Source organism: Ammodytes marinus, assembly GCF_949987685.1.
Source record: "Ammodytes marinus genome assembly, chromosome: 3".
Taxonomy (NCBI): Eukaryota; Metazoa; Chordata; class Actinopteri; order Uranoscopiformes; family Ammodytidae; genus Ammodytes; species Ammodytes marinus.
Genome location: NC_137232.1, coordinates 17962806 through 17987146, shown reverse-complemented (window position 1 = coordinate 17987146; position 24341 = coordinate 17962806). Strand labels below are relative to the sequence as shown.

The following is a 24341-nucleotide window of genomic DNA, read 5'->3' as shown; positions in this document are numbered from 1 at the left end:
TGCCATGTTACTCGTAGTGGCTTTAAATAAACGTTCAGACAGCGTTAAAACTCCATGAAGATAGGCTCTTAATTTCAGCACAAATTAGCAACATTTAAACATTAAATCTGTTGTTGATGTAAATAATGACTATTTCAGATAATGGTTATCTGATGATGGTGAAGCAAAGCAAACTTTGTGTTAGTACCAACCGCTCATTCATTTAGGAGTAAACACTGCAGTCTAGTTTCGCTCTCGTGAAATTGTATACACGTTGCTTGGCAACGCCCTCGTCCCGCCCGTAGCCTATATCACTCTCCCTTTTAGCTTTTCTTCATTGCATTCTCTTTTTTTTCTTTGATGGTTCAGCCCCGTTATCAGTCATTATGACGACAAATAACTGTCTCAAACAAGGCTCCCGCTCCCCTTCCCTCACCTGGAGGGATTGGCTTCTCAAATCGCGTTGCAGCGCCACACTGAAATCTGCGACCAATACGGATATGTGACCATAGAGCTTGCACGAGCGAACCGAAAATCGGACTGGTTGTGCGACCAGACCAAAAGCAGTAATTACAACTATATTAAAACGTCTTTCTTTGCACTGATGGTCTCGTTTGCTGTTAAAGGTAATTTATGATTATCAGAGGAAACATGAGGCTGTTTAAAAGATATTTAAATGTTACTCGTAGCCGCTTTAAAGGGTACAGGAGATACCACATAATATTAAGTGGAAGGGTGTTTAGTGTCCTTTAATGTGAATTTCCGATTTTCCATTTTTCTATGTGTTGTGAGAGGTAACTTGAATATAATGTAAGAAGTTGAAATTATAAATATATGTACATTTTCAAGTATCTGATCTGTTTCTTTAGCATGCCATGTAACCTAAGGGTGACACTTCCTTTTGCTGTGGTAGGGGTCAAGGTCAATATCAGTGGCAGGCTATAAAACGCACTTAGTTTCCATGGAGTGTGGCTGCTGCCAGCCCAGCATCATATGTTTCCTGTGGGCTTCAGTATTTGTGTTGAGAACCATATCCATCATTTTTATTTATGTTCTTGTTGGTGAAATACACACCTGGTTGCTCTCCATCTTAGCTCCAACTCAAGCCACCTGCATTGAATGTCCAGACACAAAACATTCATCTTAACCACTCTGTACCATGTACGCAACTACCCCAGTTTGAGTTCAGGTGGAGACCTTTGTGGCAAGTTTTTTTTCTCCATCTCCATATCTCTCCCCCTCATTTCCTGTCATCTCTCTACTCTCAGCTATCCAATAGAGGCATACAAAGGCTTCACCGTTTAGAACTTGTGTCCACCCAACACCCATGGAAGGATGTGTTGATATTGCAACAGTTTAATGAATGGTATTATGATTTCTTGAAATGGCTGTTTGTGCATCTATGGCTATGATTAATGCAATGTTAGAACTCTGAAAATTTAGAAAAAGCCCTGCAGATCAACCGCCGATCGACCCTTTAACACGGCATCTAATGGAAGTGGTTACTGAGGTGTGGCCTTCAGGTTCTGCAACAACAAAAAACAGCAGCATTGTGGTTAATGTATCAATACAATGTAAGCAGTGCACAAGATTCAAATGTCACTCCCTGTGTACCATACATGACAGTAAAAACGATCACAAACGTCCTCTCTTCTTGGGCCTTTTTCTTTTCTTTTCTTCATTTAGAAGTGGTGCCATCCCCTTCCCCTGATGGGAGTTGTACGTTGTGATAGCACAGACTCAGCCTGTCTGTTGACGCCTCCTGTGGTGGGTTGGGGGGGAGCTAGGGCTGGTGCCAGGTCTGGAGGAGGGGGGGGGGGGGGGTGCTGCTCAGGCCCAGCCATGCTCAGCACGTCCCAAACAACCCGGTGCACGGACCCGGAGCCATCTGCTATCCATTTCACTTACATCCTCACTTGATGCCCTGCCAGCCGATCGCTTTATTCACCCCTGGAACAAGACTTAATCCTCCCGTCCTCAACACCAGCCACCTAACGTTTCAGGTTTAGCTGGCAGGCAGGGACACCATGGTTATACTCTTCTGATTTCGGCCTGAGAAAAAACAAACAACCATACTTCCCCGAAACCGTATTTCACAGACGTATCATTTATCACAAAGCCTGTTCTTCCGAAGCTCCATCCTCGTCTACTTACCGTAATGACCAGATTCGCCTCTGCACTCTTGTGTGGAGTGTGTTCGAGTAATTTCCATTTACTAAATAACCATTAAGCACTCAGCAATCCGGCCTCAAACTGTTGAAGTAGCCTACATAAATGGCTCATGACATGGACTTCAGATGTATCATCTTTAAGACCGCCGCATCACTGCTTTAGTAATTCCCACCAACTAAAGAACCATTAAGCACTCAATTTCCTGCCTTCCTCAACCCTTAAAGCTCAATGGGGCATCAAAGAAGAAGTAGACATTGATCAGAAAAGTTTTGACTCATAATGGAAAGAGGACAACTGAAGATTCAGTTGGAGATCTTTTAGACGAAAGCCTTTCTATGTTGAAAATTGCATTTGTTAAATTTTTACTGACTCCATATGCTTGCCTTTGCAGAAATACTTTATGCAAGAGTTGCGTGTGAAATTGTGTTTAATGATGTTGTTCAGACGAATTCTGGCAGTTGTGAGAAAATTACAAGAAGCAGAATTTCAGTATGAGTCACGTTACGCTAAAAACACATGACAAAGCGCTCATAGAAAGCTGTGATTCATCAAGAATTACAACTTATTACTGTTTGTGTGTGTGTGTGTGTGTGTGTGTCAAGTTTCTTTTTTTTCTCTTTGGGTAATGCCATACTGTTGAGTGACGCATCTGAAGAGCATTAAAATAAATGGGTCTTTAGAAAGGTTGTCAACAACAAGTCATAAACATTGAGAGGTTTATGATTCACTATGGATCTATAATGTTTTATAGGAGCTGATAAAACGCATCAGCAGCCATTACCTGCTCTTAAAAACAAGGTCAGAGTGTTTTGTGAATGGACTCAAGTCATGAGTGTCCTTATATCATGCATTATAGATATTTGAAATATAGAAGACTTTTGAGGGCGTTGTGAAACTTTGGCTCTCCGCTGTTGCGAGTTGTGCAGCTGCTGTTCTGTGGTCAGCATCTCGTCACCACCTGTGTGCACTTCGCAGCGCTCGTTTTGTCTGCAGAAAGGATTATCAATCAATCAATTGGATCAAACCTTTGCAAACTTTCATGCAAATCATACATGAACATCAGTGAATTAGGTAGTAGATGATAAAAGTGACGCACCTTTTACCTCAATACATTTCATACAAGTTACTTTGCAGATAAAGCTTTTCCTATAACCAGCTAATAAAAAAACAATGTAATAAAAATGAATAAAACTGATTCTTACTTGTTTTTCCAGAACCAGGGGAGTGAACTTAAGAGGCCTTTCCAACCAGACACGTTGTCCTTTCTCTGTGGTGCAGACCACACGTGTCCTTGTTATATTAAATTACTTGAAGATGTATATTCCAGAGAGAGGTGTGCGCTGATGATAATGATACATCTGTTAGAAGAAAAAAAATCTTATTTCTCTTTTTACACGAATGCCAGCAGTGTCACAGGCCAATACTGGTATGTGGCTCAGAAAGATAGTGGCAAATCAATCAAGTTGTGTGTCACTGTGGAATCTATTCAAGGTTCTCTTTGTGTGTGTGTGTGTGTGTGTGTGTGTGTGTGTGTGTGTGTGTGTGTGTGTGTGTGTGTGTGTGTGTGTGTGTGTGTGTGTGTGTGTGTGTGTGTGTGTGTGTGTGTGTGTGTGTGTGTGTGCGTGTGCGTGTGTGTGTGTGGGAGTTCTGAAGGGTTTAGTGATAATTCAGCTGTAAATGAGAAGCAGCAGCAGGAAGAGCTGGTTGCTGATGATCAGTTATTCCTCTAAAGAAAGTGTTGATAAGGATCCACAGAGTTAAGTAGGTTACCACACACACACACACACACACACACACACACACACACACACACACACACACACACACACACACACACACAACCTTTTCACAGACCGGTTTTCAATGGTGCCTTTGCTGCACGCACGTTATTACTGGCCGGTCACCAACCAAGCTCTCTACAGAATAAAATTCCTGCATGTGTGTGTGTCCGTAGAGAAAGCGATAAAGAGAAAACCAGGAAAGGGAGGGGGGAAGGATGCCAGTTGTACATCTGTGAAATGTATAAGCACCTTGTTTGTGAAATGTGAACAATTCATTGTCAGTGAAATACATTAGCTGCAGACGGTATAGGGTACACCCGGGAAACACTGAAGCTTTCCAGACTCCTCCAAACTCCGCTCTATACCTCCGCCCGCATACCTTCAGGGAATAACTATACTTCAGCTCCTTTAATTATAGCCGGACAAATGACCAACAGCTCCTTGTTCATGTGATTACGTAGAGATAGACTTGATTGCCCCTCGAAAAATCTTATGTTGCATGTAAGTTTGGCAATAGACTGAACTGTGTTTCACCTTCCGGAGATATGATCATCCATCCACAGTCAGATTCAAGTCGCAGAGCAAGACAGGAAGTAATGAGAGCTCTTTAGTCTTGCTTGGATCATGCTGAGGAAAACCTCTCATCCAACTGTGAGGCTCACAAGCTGATTCCTGTGATAACAAAATATCCCAATGTCGCTTCCCTTCAACTGCTTTTCAATCTGTTTTATGAAAAAAAAACACTCAAAAGAAAGTTAAATAGAAACCAAAACAGAAGGATAATGTGACTTGATTACCGTAACACTTGGATACAAATGTCCGTGAAGGTCTTGCAAATATAGAGCTGTAGGTTAAAAGTGAGCATTACTCAATACCTGTAGGGATTAAACATCTGAATATGATGTCTGAATATGATATCATGAATGCTGCTTCCCTGGCTTCCAAACAAATGTTTCAGCTGTCTAACCCCTGAGGAGTCTGAGGTATATTCAAGGGACCTTCGCCTCTGTTAACATGCAATGATATGACAGAGCAGAGGCTTTACATTCTGCATTTTAATTGGAAGTGTGTGGATGAAAAGAGATTCAAGGCTTTTCAACGGATGTTTGTGGAGTGTATCATCCTGCTGTGTGTGTGTGTGTGTGTGTGTGTGTGTGTGTGTGTGTGTGTGTGTGTGTGTGTGTGTGTGTGTGTGTGTGTGTGTGTGTGTGTGTGTGTGTGTGTGTGTGTGTGTGTGTGTGAAGTAGAGAGAGAGGATGACACAACTATTTCCCTTGTTTTAAAACCTACTTTCATAGGCAGTTAAAACGTCTCACTGTGGCAGCAAGTTCCATACCATGAGATGCAAAAAGCCGTTACAAACCACACAAAATCATAATCGTATTCTTCTTCTTTTTTTAGGGTCAAGTAACTTCATTCACTGTCATCCTTCTGTGGTCTTGATGACTCAATGCTAAAGTTGATTAACTTTAACAGGAAATAAAAGATGGCAAATTCTCATAGACCAAGGCCTGAAATGCTGAGCACTGCGGTGCCCCTGCAAAACGTCTTTCTCACCCACATTTGTCTGTGCTTGCAGTTTGTCCTTGCAGGAGGGTTATAAACTTACCGGCAGATAATGCAAAAAAAAAAAAAAAAAAACCCAACCTCAAATGAAGCATTAAGGAATGAAGTAATACCCAGAAGTGAGTGATTTCCATAATTGCAATCCACAAGCTCTCTGGAGGACAGGTTAGTCTCTGCAGGCCCCAGCTGGGATGATATGGTATGAATGAAGCATGGCTTTACCATGTCCCTAGGCGACCCTGCTATAGGAGGTGGTCCAGTAACTAATCAGAAACATGCACGGTAACTCAGAGAAAAAAGAATCATGCACATGCAGCAGACAGTGACACAAAGCAGCCTAGTTATTGTTTCAGAAAGCAGCCAACCTGTGTGTGTGTGTGTGTGTGTGTGTGTGTGTGTGTGTGTGTGTGTGTGTGTGTGTGTGTGTGTGTGTGTGTGTGTGTGTGTGTGTGTGTGTGTGTGTGTGTGTGTGAGAGAGAGAGAGAGAGAGAGAAATAGAGCATATACGCATGTGTGTGTATGAGTGACATCTGATGTGCACACACACAAAAGGCACATCAGTGTCAGCTGTAGAGGGCGTATGCCTCCTTACCATAAACCACAGAACACACATTCACACACACACACTTTAAATACCCTGATGCCTGACGTACAGTCAGTTGGTCCAACTCTATTTCAATCAATGACTCCATCATGGGATGCTCAGGGCTGTTGATTTTGGGTCTTGTCCTAAATGTTGCTCACTGCTTGGAAATTCTGGGTAAGTCTGCAGGGTTACAATTTGTCTGTGACTGTCAGCTGTTTATGGGGTTATTTTACTGGCCTCTTGAGGTCTTGTTTAACCTGTGGCATTCACACTAAACAGCACTGCCATGGTTTACCTAACTTATTAGTCCAATTATAAATGCACACAGGCAATAAAGCCACACACTGGATGCATCTCGAAAGCAGTAAATAAGTAATTCCGCGATATATTGCTGATGGCATGTTGGTATTGTCACACTGGCATTCGGTTTGTTAATATTATTGATCAGTGGAGTCACCTAAAACCACATTAGTTTCTTTACAGCCTTTTAAAGGTTATATATGAGAGTCGTTAAAGTTTTTTTTAAATCCTGTGTGTAAGGGGGAAAACCCCTCTGCAGGTTACACTTTTATACATGTATTCTACCGTACAGTTTTGGATTCAGTATGCAGTCTTTGTTCTTGCACAGTCACTGGGACTTACAGTTGGAGATGAAAGTTTAAATGTGTTGAAAAGCTTTGTGTTTTTGAACAGTCGAAAGTCTTGTTTACCACATCCCCACTCTGCAGAGGAAGGGTTGCCTTGTGCAACGGCTGAATGGGTTTCTGCCTGGTGAGAAAAGAAGCCCCCGGAGCTCAGGAAATATAATGCAGCGCATGAATACCCGATTCCTTTCTATTTTATTACTTAGTTTGTATCCTTAAGGTGTGCCTTTTTCCACGCTTGGCTGACCTTTGTTTTGGCCATAACCTGCAAGGACAAATGAATCATGAACCCACAAGGCATAATTGAACCCCTATACAGCGTATTTATTCTCTCCCTCTGTGTCCTCTCCTCTTAAAAAAGGCTTTGGAGGCTCTCCACATTGTTTCCATTTTTCCTGTGATTTGAAGTAAGACCAAAAGCAATCCAACTTTAACAGCATTAAATGCAAACAGTTTAGTTCAGACTGTAGCAGATGGCTGTGTGTCCCATGGTTTCCCATAAAGCAGTGCGGCAGCAGCAAGCTTTTATCATTTCGCTCATAATGTTTCTAAAGCTGAATAGAAGTTCTCAGCTTCATCTGGTTAATAGAACAAAGAGTGTCCTCGAGTGCACTTTGATAAAGTCAAGAGTCAGAGGATGCAGGAGGAGAGGGAGTTTATATGCAAACAGTCCTTACTGCAAGTGCTAAAACCTGTCACTTCTATTAAATGTCCCTTCCTCTGAAACCTCCACTAATCATGGCTGATTTCTCAAGTGTGGAGGGAAGAGGTCGGCGGTGTCTGGGTATGGATCGGGGCGTAACTTTTGGACTGTTTTCATTTCATTAACATAATGGAGTCCCCTATTATATATACACTGTGGGGACAAGGCCACATTTCTCAAGTGTCATGGCGGTGTGCACAACGTCCAATTCAGCCCTTTAACTACTAGACATGACTACATCTTTAACTAAGAATTTCACGTTTTTCTTTTCTGATGGATTGTCATGAAAATTATAATTTTGTCATTTCCATTTTTTCCATTTTCCACACTTTACTTGCTGAGCAGTTAGCTCTAAGCACTAGCATCATTTAGCACCAGCGGCGTGGCTGTGTAGACTCTTAGTCCTGTTAATATTGATTGCTCTTTGGCACTTTCTAATTATGATAAGATGACTGAGAGCCTCATAACCACTGACCCAGTTATTCTGCCTCATCCATCACAGGTTCGCTCAAGTAGTGAAAGACAATAGGATGTGCAAAAAGCCCTTTCATAGGCACAACAGTGGACGTCTATCAGCCCGCTGTCCGTCCTCTCAGGAAGAGGAACATCACTATTTTCCCATCTAGACATTTCTGCTTTGCTTGTGTCCGCAATTTTGAGACCGTTCTGGTGAACTTTTGACCTGGAACACTGTGTTGTCTCCCTGTCTCAGATGCGAGTGGAAAGCCCATTATTGAGATCACGCAGAACATCACAGGAGTACTGGGAGAGGACGTGTACCTGAGGTGCAGATATCTGGGCCAAAGTCAGATCCAGAGCGCCTCGTGGAAACGGCAGATCAGCTCCAACTTGAAGTCCAAGGCACTGGCAGGATTTCTTAACGATGAGCCATTTGCTCGCAATGTCTTCTCAGAACCAGACTCTGTCACCAACCTCACGGTTATGATGAGTGTGTCCAGTGTGGGCGTAGAGGGACAATACATCTGTGAGTTTGATTCAGAGATGGAAGATTTCTCCATCTCCGGCAGTGTATTCCTCAATGTGGAAGGTAAGTGAAGTTAAAACTGTAGGCAGAGTTTTCTGTAGATGGCTTGTTATCAAAATCACCGTTTGTCAAACCAGTGGTTATGGATCGTGAGGAGATATTCACTGATACTGACAAAAAGTGATTGTGACGACAAACATTCGCAAGAATTGCTGACTCAACCTTTTTATAATGTATGTTCAATAAGTTATTAGAGATGCTAATTATTTGACTAAAGACCTGCCTGCATCATTTACTGTAAGGACTATTTTACTTACATTCGTTCACAGCTCGGCCTGACGTCCACACCCTGGTGAATGCAGGGACCATAAACGGCTCTCACGTTCAGTCGGTGACGTGCTCTGCTGTTGGTGGCAGGCCTATTGCTCAGATCAGCTGGTTGGTCAGCAGCCTGCCTCCCCCAGACGATCCTTATACAGTGGATGTGATTGAAACTGTTCACTCAAACGGCACCTCCACCCTGATCAGCACCCTCAGCTTCCCCACCCACCTGCAAGACGAGGACAGCGTGACCTGCGTGGTCCAACACTCCACCTTCCAGAACCCTAAACTCACCACAGTGAGGGTGGAGACGTACAGTAAGTCCACTTACAGCCGAGTGTGACGGTGTTGTTGTTGTTGTTGTTGTTGTGCTTGTAGCCCACATCTGTGTTGCAGGCAGGTCAGGTATTTTACTGCATCACCACCACTCAGAGTTTTTGTAACCGTGCGTCATGACTCAGCATCTCACAATAACTTTCTCCTGATGATTTTTCACGCGGGCCGTTCCTTCTCACTCTGCTCCACATACACCGTGACAGACCATAAATCACAATGCACAGTGGCAATGCATTCGTGTGGGAGTGCACTCTATCCCTGGCATCCAGCCTATGGATCAACTTAATGCAGCAACATTCCCAGTAACTAATTAATAATGATATCCGATCACAGTGCGGGGTGCAGTTGGGTGGCTGCATTTCGCCAGTTCAACTTTTGTTTTTACTTTTTCGCAAAAAATCTTTAGACCCATTATATAAAAGGTCTTTTGAGTGGTTGAAATATTGAACATTTTACAACGTTTAGCTACAACAGAGTTCTTGCACAATAGGCTACACCATAAAGTATTGCTGATAGGTGCCTACCTCAGCAATCCAGCTTGACTCCACTTTATTAAGACACAATGCTTTGAAAAAAACTTTTATCTGCTACATTTACAGCATTAAAGCCACTATAATCGATATTATTTTTTATATTATTACAAGATCAAATGACCATGTGTATATAAAGACAAACAACGTAATTGTATTGAATGGTCCAAAGGGAATTATAAACTGAAGCTTTTCTATTGTGTTTCACTCTTAGCAGCGTTGTTTTCAGCAGCAGAAAGCTATTTTCAGCAACAACAAAAAAAGCTCAGATGTATCAACTGTGCACTACCTGCTCAGCATTAACAGCAGACAGACAGAGTTAACAGCTAGCTGGTGCATTTAGGAGCTAAAAAGACATATACTGTATGTCCCTCAGGAGTTTGTGGAGACCAAAAACAGAGCAGGGAGAATGAATACTGAACTTGCATTTGCCATGCAGGTGGCCAAAAACTCGACTCCAAATGAATGATAATGTTCTTTCTGATATGCAACTGTTTGCTTACAAATTTACCGCATCAATTTAAAGGGTAACGATATGTACCGTGTTCACAACTTGTTACTGCTGCCCCCTAATGGCCAAGAAAGTCACTAATGCCAATTTAGAGAAGACTATTTATATGAACTCACTGATATTTCAATTAGACTATGTAGCATAAACCTTTCCAGATGTTACTCAAGTGTATGCATATTGAAGCCAAACGACTCGTGTAAAATTTTAAAGCAAAACTACTTGAGCTTATACAACCCAGGCTGGCATTATGCGACTGGTACAGATAAACAAACAAACAAAGAAATAAAAGACACAAAAACTCTGACAATTGGTTTTGTTTTCATCTCAGTATCTCAGAGCTGATTCAGCAATGTTCAAGTTCACACCCCGTGTTGATGGCTCTGGTTCCCATGGCACATGGACTACCTCTAGCAAGGACAGACTCCTGTTTGGTGCAGCATAATGCCGATTGTTAGGATTGTAACACCACCACCATATTTAGATTACAATCACTGCCAAAAGTACATAACAACAAATTGTAGTAATTAATTAATTTTCCAAATGTTTTTCTTTTTTGGCCACTGCATCCACACTTTATTCAGTCACAAGCGTCCAGATCCCTGCATAGAGAGAGACTGTTGGATAACAATCCCATTAGCGTGACCCGGGCCAGGCAGCTCATTTGTCCTCAATACATTCACACTCCACTGGAGTAATTTTCTAACTGGTGTGTAAATCAAAACAAAAGTGTTTGTGTTAACAGATGGATTTTTTTTTGCTTAAGCCAAAGTGCTTTAACTCACTCTAATAGTTCGTACCCTTCCCCAGCCACCCGCTGTTATGAGGTGTTAGCTCACTTGTCAAACCCGTTAATGGAAGCTGGCTATTGCATGACACCACAGCTTTTATGTATTTGATAGTAGACTCTGATCTCTGCTGATTCCCCTGTATTAAAGCCTGCGGTTCTCTCAGCATTGGTTGGACAGCTGCTGGGCCAGACATCTGCTCTCAGCTGCAGCCAGGCCAACAGATGGGACAGGTGATAAGCCTAAGTCAGCATTCTGCACAACCCAAGCAGAAGCCCCCTTACGGCTTGTGTTTAGCTAATATCCCGCTCATCCGGCCACCGCTTCCTATTCAACAAAAACACCCAGAGCCTCAAATTGCTATCTGACTTTTTAATTTGCTGGAAAGAACATGACAGCTCTCGGAAGAATAACTCTTCTCGCCTTTCTTCCTGCTCTGCAGCGCGGCCAAATGTGAGCATTAAAGCAGAGATGGTACAACATGAAGGAAGTGAGTTCTGGGTGGTCTCTTGCGTTTCGTCTGGAGGGAGGCCTGACACTGACATCTCCTTGGCTTTGAACGGCGATGAAGAGCTGCAGAGAGAGAACACTGTGGACCCAGACATCCAAACCAGCTCAGTCCACCTCCCTGCAGCCGTGTATGAGGGACACAATGTCACCTGTGTGTTTGACCACCCCAAATTTACCCACAGAGTGTCACGAGTCATAACTCTGCCGTCTTTTTGTAAGTAGGCCTATTACCAGGGTTTCACACTTGGAAAAACTTTGCTGATGCTCATCATGTTGAAGTTACAATAAACAGATGTGCTTTCTGTTCTGCAGATTTGTCAGGAGTTGAGTTGTTGTACTCCGAGCCCGAAAGCAAAAATGACGACTTCCGATATACTGAGTCTTTAGAGCTGCAGGAAGGACAACGTGACACAGTCTTCCACGTACAGGTCACTGGGAATGTGCCGAGTTACAATGTTACCTGCGAAAAGTAAGAAATGTTTGGTGGTAAAAGTAACATTTTACACAAAGTTCAGTTCCCTCCCCATGGCCTACTCAACATGTGAAGATAGTAACTCTTCTGAGATTTCTGCGGTACGAAAAATATGCCAGATGATGTCATCAGGGTATTAAGCTGAATTATGGGAAGTGTAGGATCCAATATTTTAGGAGTTAAACCCAAATACTGAGGGCTTTAAGTCAGGAAATCGCAGCCTCAGCTGCTTTGAATTTGAACGTTATTTTTTAAATCTTTCTTTTGTGAGTCCAACAGTAAATCTCTGGAGCATACACCTTTAAGGCAGAATGTCTTGTTGTGTCACTCGTACAGGTTTGATTGTAGGGATGATCGAGCCAAATGTAAAATTCTGGCCTCTGATTGTATAGATTCTATTGTTTTGTTCATTTTGGTTTTGTTACGATTGTAATTTTTTCTATTGCACATGAGAAAAAAAAAGAACAACAGGGGTAAATGGGTAACAACACTTCTTTCCTCATGTACGGTGACTGAAACCTACGTACCCTGTGAAGGATGTGGTAACACGTTTGGTGGCATCAAACCACAAGTGATAGACAGCAGGAACCAGACTTAGAAGCTTTTCCTTATCGAAATAATAACTTCTTGTAGAATGTTACTTGCCACATTTTAACATCAGTAAATTGAGGAATGGATTCCCAATGTTTACCTGTGTTTCACTCTAGAGATGACGGGCCCTTGCCTGAAGGTGTGGAGTTGAATGGCAGCCGCTTCACAGCTCACGGTCCTGTGGGGCCTCAATATGCCGGCCTGTACGAATGTTTCTACTTTTATCACCATCTTCATGCAACACTGAGGTTTAATATCACAGTTAAACCTCAAGTCACACAGCCTGGTAGGTCAAATTTGTACTTTAAAGCTATAGTGCATAACCTTTTCATATAAATGTACAGTATGTCAGTTACATCCAAGCCATCGCCAAACGAGTTGAGACAAAGTTGATAAGGCCTATCAGCTCCACAAAACTCTCTCTGTATTTCTCAGTATGGCAGAGTTTACAAACTGGTGCCCCCCCCCCCCCCCCCTCAGACACTGGCTCAGGTGCTTTGAAAAAATCCTAGGAAGCGTCCAAGACATTTTGCAGTTGTTGATTCTACTGCTATGAAAAAACCTGGACGTAAACTGAAAGCTTACCTCATGTAGCTGCACCGACAGTGTTGTAATGACTCAGGATTCCTCATGGGGAGCCACAGAAGTTACGCACTATTGCTTTGAGACTGGATACATTTTAAATTTCATGCACTGTCTGACTATGAAACATTGATGTGGAACCCTCTCTCTCTCCACGTTTTTCCTCTCAGTTCCTCCCACGATACAAGTTGATTTGCAGACTGAAGATGGACACAAGGTGATTAAGTGCTCAGCAGCTGATGCCGTTCCTGCAGCCAACATGTCCTGGCTTCTACCAGAGGGTGTGTCTGGAGTCTACTGGTTCAATTTCACTTCTCATAATGGAAGCCACTCCGTCAGGGGAGTCTTGCTCCTCCCTGCCTGCTCGCCTTGGGAGCTCACTGCGGAGTGTGTGATAAATCACCCTGCGTTTGAGGAGCCAGAGAACAGAAGTATCACCCTCCCTCTTTGTGGTATGCTCGACAAATCAAGCAACGGATAATTTTTGTCTGAGTAGCAGCCATATTTGGCCAAGTAAGCACAAGCATAGATCCATTATTCATTTTGTCTCCTAACTTCCTGTGGTTTAACTTCTCTTTGCAAACGCAGCTCACCCCAACATCACCATCAACTCCAGCAGCGAGTGGAAAGAGGGTGACGTGTACACAAAGGTGGACTGTTCTGTGAGCAGCGTTGCCCTGGCAGCAAACATAACCTGGAGTGTTGGAAACAGTCACATCAGCATCAGTCATGCGTCGCAGACTGAAGTCCAGGCCGATGGTTTGGTATCGGCCCGAAGCTCTGTGCACATCTTGTCATCTTTGTATTCTGGTCAGAATTTGACTTGCATGGTGGAGCATCCAAGCCTCCAAGCACCAGCAAAAAGAACGATACGCATTCCTTCGCACAGTACGTTATGTCTTTCTTAGACATATTTCTTTTTTTGTGACACATGCACACTTGCACAGCTGCTCATCCCCTTTCTGTCACCCCCCCTGTTCTCTCTTTCAGAGCCCCCTGTGCTGAGTGTGTATGTGGTGAGACAGCAGCACTCTCCCCTCTGGATGGCAGTGTGTGAGTGTAGAGGGGAGGGTGTGGGGACCAACCTCACCTGGGTCCTTTCCCAAAATGCAAAAGGCCAAACACCCCTCAACTCAACGTTAGTAGGCGACGTCCAGAAAGCCAGGCTGACTTATCAGTTCCCTCTTGCCCTTCTCGAGGGGCAGGACCTGACCTGTGTGTACCATTTCAAACATGGAGCCACGGAGAAGAGGACCATTCGTCTCCCCAGATACCGTGAGTTTAACAGAAACAGTGCCAATGTGAACTTCAGCTCGAATGTACTTAAATGCACTCAGAGCTCCAAAGATACAAGGTTCATCCTCAAGGTTCAACTGACTTTTCTGCAGATATCTCCTCTGTGAGAGTGTTAAACCACACCACTCCTCTGAAATGCCGCTCCGCTGGTGGACCAATCGTACACAGTATGGCTCTCCAGGAAAATATTCACAACCAGAGAATTCTGCTCCAAGTCGAAGGCAACGTGCCAGAGTACAACCTGGACTGTAAAAGGTGGTGTATCCTCTAGTCGATTGTCTACTTCCTAATCATCAGGAGGAAGCACCTGTGCATACAGTGTACTCAATGTTTCCCCCCATTAAAAAGAGCGAATACACTCTGAGTTGATAAATTATTATCAGAGTGAAAAAAATTCAACTGGATTGATTCCAGCAAAAAGATTGATGTTAAGGCATAAGTTTGTAGGTATGCTGATTTTTTCTTAATGTAAAAAAAATCCCATGAGAAGACTCAAACCAACAATGAATTCCTATTGCTAACAAGTATTGTCTGGATAGCCAACGCCCGATATCTGGTATTCCTCTGTAGCGTAATCCTACTTTTAAAATGTGGCCGCTCTACTGCAGTTTATTTTGAGTCGATCCCACACGCACATCCTGCTGCTGTACATACAGTAAATACAAATGTGTGTTAATCCATGTCTGAAAATGGCCCCCTCAGATAATGCACTTTAAAAAAAAATATATAGTGTTACAATTTTGAAGAGTTGCATCTTTAGAAGATACATACACATTGTTGGTTTCGTTCCTTTTCAAGTGATTTGTTGACATTAAGGAAATAGTGGCTATTCCAGCATTCTCATTCTTCGGTTAACGGTGAATTTGTGTTCCAGGAGTGATGGTTCATTGGTCCACATGGAAGGAGTTGCAATGGTCTTCCAGTCGGAGCTCACAGAGAAGGACGAAGGCCTGTACACCTGCTGGGCGTCCTTTTATCACCACTCAGCCACAGTCAACATTCAAGTGGAGGTCACGAGCCAAGAGAAACTGTTTGGTGAGTATACTACTTTCCATCTACACTCTCTGAGCAGACAGACATGTTTACTCAAGAAATTCTGATCATATCGACGCGCTGAGGTATAGTCTACATTATCAGACATTGGCCTTGAACTTGTGGCTTTTGACAACTGTGCATATGTGTGTGTGTGTGTTTCAGCACTGGTGACCACGATCTGCATATCTTCGGCCTTGGCCATCATGCTAACTGTGGGCGTCACTATCTGGGTGTGCTGGTGAGTTGATTGCATAAATACAGGTGCAGCTAGGCAGGTGAAATGTTGACGGGCAAACGAGGGCAACACTGCCAGTGCCATACAAAAACGAGACAAACAGGATGCACGCATTGTTAACCCCAACTCACTAAAACCCCAGTGTCGTGCAAGGTATTCACAAACAGGAAGCAATGTGGCTAAAGCAGACAGGTGCTTCTACCACCGCAGGCCAACTCGTAGACAGGTAGAGATTGTTTATAGGCTTGATTTATTTTTCCACTTCTGTAGTCTGGCTTTTAGCAGTGTTACTCCTGGCTCTTTCTACTAGCAGACTGATGTTAGTTGGCTCATTATTATCAAAGCCACATTGAAGAAAAAAAAAAAAACAAGTGGGAAAGGTTCAAAAAAGTCCAGTCCAGTCGGAAGTTATTAGTGTAATGAAATTGGAGCTGCCATTCATCAATGAGGTGAAATCCACAAATCCACCTCTTAATCTTATTGCTGTTGGAGAAAAATCAGTGAGTCACTTGTCTTTTTACGACCGATGTGGGATATCTGTCACAATCCCCCCCAGAACTGTTTATGGTTTCTGTCTGCAAGAAGTTTGCACATTTCTACACCCACTGCCAAAATCTTAACGTCTCCAAAGGAATGTCTGTCAGGATCAGATCAGGTCTGGCTCTGGATAGAGCTCCACCAGAACAGTAGGCTACAGCTGTGTGGCCCACAAGCTTTTTCAATAGGCCTCTGTCCCTGGTCACAACCGTTTGGTCAAGGTGCCATTGGTTGAATGAGCCACTGTCCCATTATCCCCTCGCTCCAGTGGGAGGGTCCTGTCGAGGCTAATTTGGGAAGGTCAGTCACACAGCGTACACAAGACAACATGAGTCCCCGAGAGAAAAGCTATTTTGAGACTTATACACCCCCAGTCTCTCCTACAGTCCTGGGGACACTTTTGGATCGTGGCTGGTCTTTATGTCACCAGGGTCATAATGTACAAAGTGAGCTACTGCCTCTGACATCAGAGATCAATGATGAGGCCTCGGGGTCATAAGTCATCACCATCAATATTCCTGTCTCTCATATTGTTTTAACACCTGCAACTTTGCCCCTTTGAACTGACCCGGGGTTGTCAGATTAAGTCACAGTGCCATCTAGTGGTAGTCTTCGGTCATTTAAAAAGTGGTAAATACAAATCGTTTTGTGATTTTGTTTTACAGCAAAGGAAATAGCAAGAAGCCAAGTAAGGTAAGAGCAACTAAAAATGAAATGCAAGATTATTTTCCTTTACTTATATGTTCAAAAACAAATCTTGATTTGGTCACATGGCTGCACTCTCCCCATAATACAGAAGCGGGAGTCACTGTCGGCCTTAACGACCCTGATGCAAGAGCCCGGCTCTCCTGAGGTGAAGAAGCCACCGGCAATGGAAAAGGACAGTAAGGAATACGCTCAGCTGATCAGCTATTCCATCGTCATTGACGTCAAGAGCACGGTGTGAAGATAACGGTGCTCTGCAGGGCTTTAGATTACACATTCAGCTTTACTTTGTGTACAAAACAAGCTATGAAGGCTTACTGGAACTGCAGCATTATTTTTTTCCCATGATTTCAGTGTATTTGTATCAGCATAAGAAGTGAAAGGATCCTCTTTTTATGTACAGAAATATCAGTTTTTATAGTGTTTTAATTTTGATTGATTGGCATTAATGATTTTGATTGAATTACTTCTGCACTTTGACATTGCTCGAATGTTCTATTGTTTTCATACATATATTTTCTGATATTTGAGAATAAAGTCATCCACATAAAACTCTTTGTTACAATATGACTACTAGAACAAAAACATTCCCATATATAGTAGAGCTGAGTGACCAACTTTCCCGTGACTTTAAGTACACACCATCTGCCCTTGTGGTATCTTTGGTCGACTACATTAGTGAAGCACCATCTGTTGTGACAACAGGCATAATCCTAAAAATAAATTCTCATACTGAATATGATCCAGATGCACAGGAACTCATATGCAGCTCACCAGCTCACATTTAGACTGCAGTTATAGTGCTGTTACGCCCTCTGGTGGAAATTGATTGCACACACAAGGAAGCAAATCAGAACTTTTATCATGACAAATTGCCAATGACTTTGGTTCCTTTTAAGGTTCTTACTTAGAGAACGTCTAACATCCATTTGCTATTAACGTTTCTAAGAGTTATTCAAATATAAGTAAATATTACTTTTTTGTGTGCATTAACAGTTTTGTTTCACGCAACTGCAGTACTTTACTAGATAAATTACTACAATCATGAATGATATGTAACATACAGACACAAGACAAATTCATTTAAAAGATGTATATTTAGTTTTTCACTTTTCCATCATTTGTAAGATAATCAAAACATATACATAACTTAGTAATAACGTGGTGGCCTGTACGTAATGTACATATGGTGGTTTTCATTCCAACAAAAGTCGACAGGGTTATTCCACTGATCCAAAACCAGAGACTATGGAAGTTAACCTGCATTCATCTGATCTGAATATTGATGGCATGTATAACATGAAAGATCTAGTACAAATAATAAAGGTATTTCAATTCTGTTGAAATCTGAAAAACAAACAGATCCCAGAGGCTTCAAAATGTAGAAGAAAAAAAAATACAATTAGACTAAGTATGACTACTGCTTTGACAAACAGTAGACCCAATCTGCCCATACAAAAACAGAAGTGAACAACACATAGTCCTCTCACATAAATTCATCTTTTCTTGTACACACAGGGCCTCAGCTCAAGTCCATATTTCTTCACATTTTCTGGAGCTTCTTCCGTCTTCACACATTCAAAAGAGTGGAAATGAGTGTTCTCTGTGCCCTAAAGGAAAAAGGAAAAGAAAAAAACTCCAATCACCCTGTACATACAGTCAGTCAGTGAGTAGTCACCATGGAACTTTGCTACCTTTAATACATTTAATCAAGTCTCTTTGTTGCCAACGATAAAGCAGTTCACTGAATGTTCTTCTCTACCTGAGGTTTCCTGCCCAAAGCGCCACAGCCAAAAGGTATAAATCATTAAAGGTGCAGCTGCCAGCTACTAACACACTCTTTGAGCAAACTGACTTCTTATAAAACAAATCAATTAAACATAATGATGCTGCCTCTGCTGACATAAACAAATCAAACGGTATTAGAGATTTTTAAATGATCGGATTAAGATTCTTTAGCTGGAAACAAACATGTAAAATGTAGATATTTGCATGCCAGAATAACCATTTTCTGCATATTGATAATTGTTTCATTTTAGAACAGCTGTGACAATGTACCCACTTATTGAGTATATTCAGAAATAATTAATTATGATGTCATTGCCTCACCTTGGACTCCACCTTGAAACCCAGATTTGCCAGCCCAGTGATGAAGCTCCGCACGTTCTCGAACCTACTCGCCACTTCTGCTATTTTTAGGACACCCCTACAATAATAGTGCAAAAAAGTTATTTAAGAATACACATAGAGAACTGCTATGTGTCATGCTTGTACTGAACCAATGTAACATGTTTTACCCCATCTTTAAGACACGATTGGCCTCTGCTAGAAAATCAGCCAGGTTGGTTCCCATGAGAGAAAGGCAGAACACAGCGATGTCCACAGAGCCATCCTTAAGCGGGACCTGCATACAAACACAGAGAAAATGTGTTAATGCTCTAACACAGTCACACAGGCTGTATGATAATCTGCTTACAGAAAAACTACACACTCACGTTTGCCATGTCGCAGACCGTGACAAGCTCACAGATGGAGGCCAAGTCGAAGCTGTGCACCTTGTTCTTCACGCTGCGCGCTATTTTACAGTCGCCGCAACCAAAGTCTGCCACCACCAGAGAGGGAGGTCTGAAATAAAACCATACAGATGATGTTTACAATCACAGCATATTAAACTGAAAGGCTGAAACGGCTCAACAAACCAGTGAATGTTAGCCAATAGCCAGATTCCTTTATCTTCTCCCAATCTTCTGATATTAGCAAGGCTTCTGCAGAGTGATGGAAGAGCTTTACTGAATATACACAAGATAAATAAATAGTTTGGACCCATAGAACAATTACCTGTCTGACGAAATGTATTCTTTTTGGAAATGTTAAGATATCAATCTTGTTAATGGCTTGGGAAAAAGTTAAGTTAAAAAAAGTGTGTCTAAATCATAGGAGTATAACAATGCATTTTGTTGTGCTGTATTGATCGATTGCAAGAATCTACATTTAAGTATCTGCTGAGCTGAAATTAAAAAGGATCTCTTGCCTTTGCCACAATTGGGTTGTAAAGTGAAGTGCTGCTTTTCTTTTTCTAAAATTCTGCATGCGGCTTCTACAGAATGCAATTCAGGAAGGTAATGGATAATAAAAAATAATGTGCAGTGATATTTGACACATTTCGTGATTTAGAGGATTCCTTGTCATTTACTGTGTTTTTGGTTCTGAGTTAAAATAATTATCGGAAAATGTGTGTTGAACCTTTGCAAGGTGCCCCTCTACTCTAGTACCAAGCTTCTATTTCAGCCATTCAAAATTTTAAGAGTTAAGTTGACAAATCTTATAATGTGTAACAAAATAATGTAAGTTTTTTATAGCATTGTATTCGTCATTGAATTGGGCTGGCTTGGGTACCCTCACACGGGAGATTAGTTTTCAATTTGTCATATAGGGGTCATACATGTTATCAAGAACTCTTGGCTCACAATGGGTCATCTGAGACAGTTTGTTGAAGAAGACCATGAGATGCTTTTGAAAGCTCCTAAAATGTATCTAGGTTATTATTTTGTCTCATTAAATATTGCCCTTAACTTGCTTGTATTTATCTCACTTTTTTTGGATGTCGGCGATGATGGCATCCACTGGGTTGGCGGGCCACTTCTGAACCTGGGCGGTGTATCCCCGGTGGTAGATCCCGAAGGCCTCTGGATCCTGGTTGAACATTCTCTTGGCCTCTCCGCTGGACGTGCTGTACAGGAGCTCGTTGATGTAGCGGAAACGGGCCGACTCCAGGCGCTGCTGCATGCGCGACCGCAGGGAGGCCGAGCGGTCCAGTGTCCCCTCTTCTCCTTCTGATGCCGCCATCTTGTCTGTCTGCTCCACGGGACACTGCTCCAGATTGGTCTGGGTCTCTGGGCTGTGGAGCATTTTCCGAAGCTTCTCTCTCTTCATGATCTGTTCTTTGCTCAGCTCGGGTTTGAGTTTTTTGGCGGGCGTCTGAACATCTGTCACCATCTCCACTACAGGTTCAGGTGCAGGAGATTCAGTCACTGTCTTTGTTTTCTTCTCCTTTTCTCCTGTGAGGGTCGGTGTTTCCGTGGTTACATCAGTGTCCTCTTTCGTCTTTTTCCTTTTCTGTGGTTTAAGTTCTTTCCTCTTTTTCAGGGCCGGCGGCGGTGTGTGGAGACTGTTTTTGTCTTGGTTATTGTTGTTGCCGTTGCTATGTGAATCTGTTTTGATTTTGTCTGCTTTATTTACTTCCTCCTCCGGCTTCTTCTCGCTGTATTTATTTTTACATTTCTTCTTGTTCTTCATTTTGTTTCTCCATTGTTTCCTGTTTAGTCCGTCTGTGTTCTCTGGTTTGTTTACATCCACTTTGGCAGGTTGTATCGTTTCCTTTTGCTCTGTCTCGACCACAGATGTGGTGTTTTCCTTCGATTCCCCTTGAGGAAAATTTTAATTTTCATATTATTATCTCATATTTAACTGTGATCAACATTATTCTCAATCCAGTCAGCGATACTGGAGAACGTTGACTCTGTAAACTGGTATGTAAACAAAGGGGTCCACTGTTGCTAGCAACATGGCTGGCATTAACAGAGCCTGGCCCAATGGCTTTTTTTGAGCGGACACAGTACGGACAGGTAGCAGATTGTGAGGAGATATACATTTATTTTGACTAAAAGTGATTTTGACAACAAGCATTCTTCAGAATTGCAGACTACACCTTTAATTACTTAAAACTCTAAACTTGATATGTTGGCAGTTAACCAGTTAATTACTCACCATTTTTCTTGTCTTTCTTCCTCTTTTTTGTTACAGGTTTATCCTCTTCAACAGTCTGGTCTTTAACAGTCTGGTCTTTAACAGTCTGATCTTTGTCAGTCTGAACTTTGTCAGTCTGATCTTTGTCAGTTTGATCTTTGTCAGTCTGATCTTTGTCCCCATCATCTTGCTGCTCTTCTGTTGTCTCCACTTTCTTTCCCCTTTTTCTTCTGTAACTGTAATCATTAAAAATATAATTTTATTTCTATTTCCAAAAAACAAGCAAGGGAATTCATTTCATTGATTGTTACGTTCAAGGTCTCCATTTTAAGGTTAAAACGTGATCTAAATAGTTAATAAAGTGACGTCACAATTAAGCCATATTGTGCTCTCAGGTGAGCAAAACGACATGCATTAAGAGGAAGGTGGCCATTATAATTCCCATTTTGTAGCATGCGCAGCCAACAAGGTAAGTGTTTTCATTTCATTGAATATTGTTTGTTTTCTTGTTACTTTCCATGCGGTGTACATTTTATGGTTTCATGATATGGTATATCGTTTTTCACTGTGGATTTGAAGAAAACCACTTCAATTAAATCAGTTGCAAGGAAACCACTGGTGCTTGAGAGGCAGTTACATACATTCGTTTCTTCTTTTCCTTGACTTCCTCCTCCTGTGATGTGACAGGGACTTTTTCTGTCTCACTGTCACTGTCCTGCTGCTGGCTCTCGTTCTTCCACTCCAGTTCTTGCACTTTTCCCAGGCGCTGCAGGGTCCGCAGCAGGCTCTTCTTTCCAACAACCTTTGGTTTCTGATTAGAAATTGAGACAATATGATTCAGTAATAAAGTTTTTAAGCCATATTTACTTACTTTAAGTATCTAAAGTAAAAGCAATCTTCACGCACAATGGCTAATGTCGGTGTTGTTGTACATTTATAATATCGGATATATACTGTAATCCGTCAACTGTACTTTAGTTTAATCAATGGTCAATATAGAGCTCAGTTTGAATACTTTTTGTTATTTAATCAGTAGCATTGGATGATATTTTATAGACTGGTCATATGCTTAGCATTAAGAATCTTTCATAGTAACTAGATACTATATATCTTCTATAAATGTAATTACCGGTAAGTAGTGTACAAGTATAACATATCCAAACAAAGTAGAAGTAGTCTACCTCATAATGTAACACAAGTACAGAATACAGCCATGCTCTGCGCACCATTGTATGTGGTATAGAAATACTGGCTCGCTCTGATCCTAGCAGCAGGCAATTCAACAGAATCAACATTTACCTTGACATTTGGACTGCTGCTCGCCTTCTGGGGGTTTTGGGGAACAGCTTTGGTCAAGACTTGATCGTCTTGTTCGTCATTCCAGTCTTCATCCTCATTAAACATGTTTCCACCGAGGACTGTATTGAACAAAACACATGTTTAAATCACTTTGGGAGATGAGAAAAAAATCTTACCAGTGTCACTTTTTCTAGGCGTTTACCCTGCTAACTCAGTTACTCACAGCGTTGTCTCTGAGGCGGGAAAAACGAGCTGATTCAGTAGACAAACAGCTTATTTCTTCAATGGCAGCGTTTATTATTAAATATTTTTATTAAATTAACATTTAAATACGTGTAATAGCTGCGGAAATATCTTTTCAGAGGCCAAAGCCACGTTGGTTCATTCGTCTCATGTGCGTGAAGGAAGCAACATGTCAACAGAACTACAAGCGCATGTTGATGACGCAGGCGCACCAGAGACTTATGGGACATGAAGTCTTTCGTCAAAATGAGGTAAGGGGCCAAAAATATAGATGAACCTACACTTAAAGCTGTTGTTGAGAATGGTTAAAGTAAAACAACTCCACCAGATGTATTTTAGGATTAGGGTTGAGAAGCATAGCTGTGGTTTTATTTGATGAATTGTGATATATATATCATATATTGGATATATGAACTTTTTCTCAAATGAATTTCTGGAGGTCCAGCTTTAAATAGGCTTCAAATAGTTGGCTATCCAGAAACACTAACTCCAATACAAATTTGATGTATTTATATTTTCATCAAGAGTTTCCATAGGCCTAATTTTCCTTGCTATGTATTTAAACTCAATAAAATAATAAAAAAAAATCAATAAAACACAAAATGTAATTACTGGTCGAAAATATAACTAAATACTGCACCCAAAACGTAAAATCATTTTGCCCATAATGTAACAACTTATTAGATATGGAGCGATCAATGTGATTATCCTATTATTGTAAGGATTTTATTACATTATAGAGTGAGTCAATAATTAAATCGGTAAATTGCTTCAATATAGAGTGTTGCATTATACACAAAAGCCCACCATGTACTGTATATGTATATATGTGTGTACACACCTTTTAGATACTATCTATGGTACACTCTTAAAAACAAATACTGCACATTACTTAATTTAATTGGTGTAACATTATTACACTCAAAAATATTGAGTACATTTCAAAGCTTAGAAATCAAGTAAAACAAACCATGAATAATGAGTAGATTTACTTAATATTTTCCAATAGTATACACATGAATTGATTGAGTAAATTTAATTTAAATACTCTATAAACTGTATAGAAAATATGAGCTGAAAGCACTGAAGAAAATGAGTAGATATAAGTGAAACCATTAGGAGGATATAACTGACACACACACATACACACACACACTCGCACGTACGCACACCCACACACCCACCCAGCCA

At 41.6% G+C, this 24341-nt stretch overlaps 2 protein-coding genes across 2 annotated transcripts; one reads left to right on the top strand and one right to left on the bottom strand.

Moving 5' to 3' along the window:
• Nucleotides 1–6133: 6133 nt before the first annotated feature.
• Nucleotides 6134–17394, top strand: LOC307270686 (uncharacterized protein). The gene is made up of 14 exons (XM_080053509.1): nt 6134–6258; nt 8144–8479; nt 8746–9054; nt 11342–11623; nt 11722–11878; nt 12589–12758; nt 13225–13506; nt 13643–13942; nt 14045–14329; nt 14443–14605; nt 15225–15385; nt 15548–15623; nt 16823–16850; nt 16954–17394. Exons 1-14 carry the CDS (start codon nt 6192–6194, stop codon nt 17101–17103), a joined length of 2766 nt encoding a protein of 921 aa, XP_079909635.1. The 5' UTR covers nt 6134–6191; the 3' UTR covers nt 17104–17394.
• A 583-nt stretch (nt 17395–17977) lies between these two features.
• Nucleotides 17978–23302, bottom strand: rrp8 (ribosomal RNA processing 8). The gene is made up of 9 exons (XM_080025074.1): nt 23131–23302; nt 22908–23026; nt 22250–22419; nt 21630–21844; nt 20455–21286; nt 19358–19487; nt 19160–19266; nt 18972–19068; nt 17978–18472 (listed from the first exon to the last, which is right to left on the bottom strand). The coding sequence occupies exons 2-9, from the start codon at nt 23010–23012 to the stop codon at nt 18359–18361; spliced, it is 1770 nt and encodes a 589-aa protein (XP_079881200.1). The 5' UTR covers nt 23013–23026; nt 23131–23302; the 3' UTR covers nt 17978–18358.
• Nucleotides 23303–24341: the final 1039 nt, after the last annotated feature.

Excerpts from the sequence above, each read along its gene's own strand:
- rrp8 (XM_080025074.1), bottom strand. The coding sequence starts at position 23,012 with ATGTTTAATGAGGATGAAGACTGGAATGACGAACAAGACGATCAAGTC. Across the intron at positions 21,845-22,249 it reads AAGGAAAAGAAGAAACGAAT|TTACAGAAGAAAAAGGGGAA; the intron begins GTATGTAACTGC and ends TAATGATTACAG. Across the intron at positions 18,473-18,971 it reads GTTTCAAGGTGGAGTCCAAG|GGCACAGAGAACACTCATTT; the intron begins GTGAGGCAATGA and ends TTTTTCCTTTAG.
- LOC307270686 (XM_080053509.1), top strand. The coding sequence starts at position 6,192 with ATGGGATGCTCAGGGCTGTTGATTTTGGGTCTTGTCCTAAATGTTGCT. Across the intron at positions 13,507-13,642 it reads TATCACCCTCCCTCTTTGTG|CTCACCCCAACATCACCATC; the intron begins GTATGCTCGACA and ends TTGCAAACGCAG. Across the intron at positions 15,386-15,547 it reads GAGCCAAGAGAAACTGTTTG|CACTGGTGACCACGATCTGC; the intron begins GTGAGTATACTA and ends TGTGTGTTTCAG.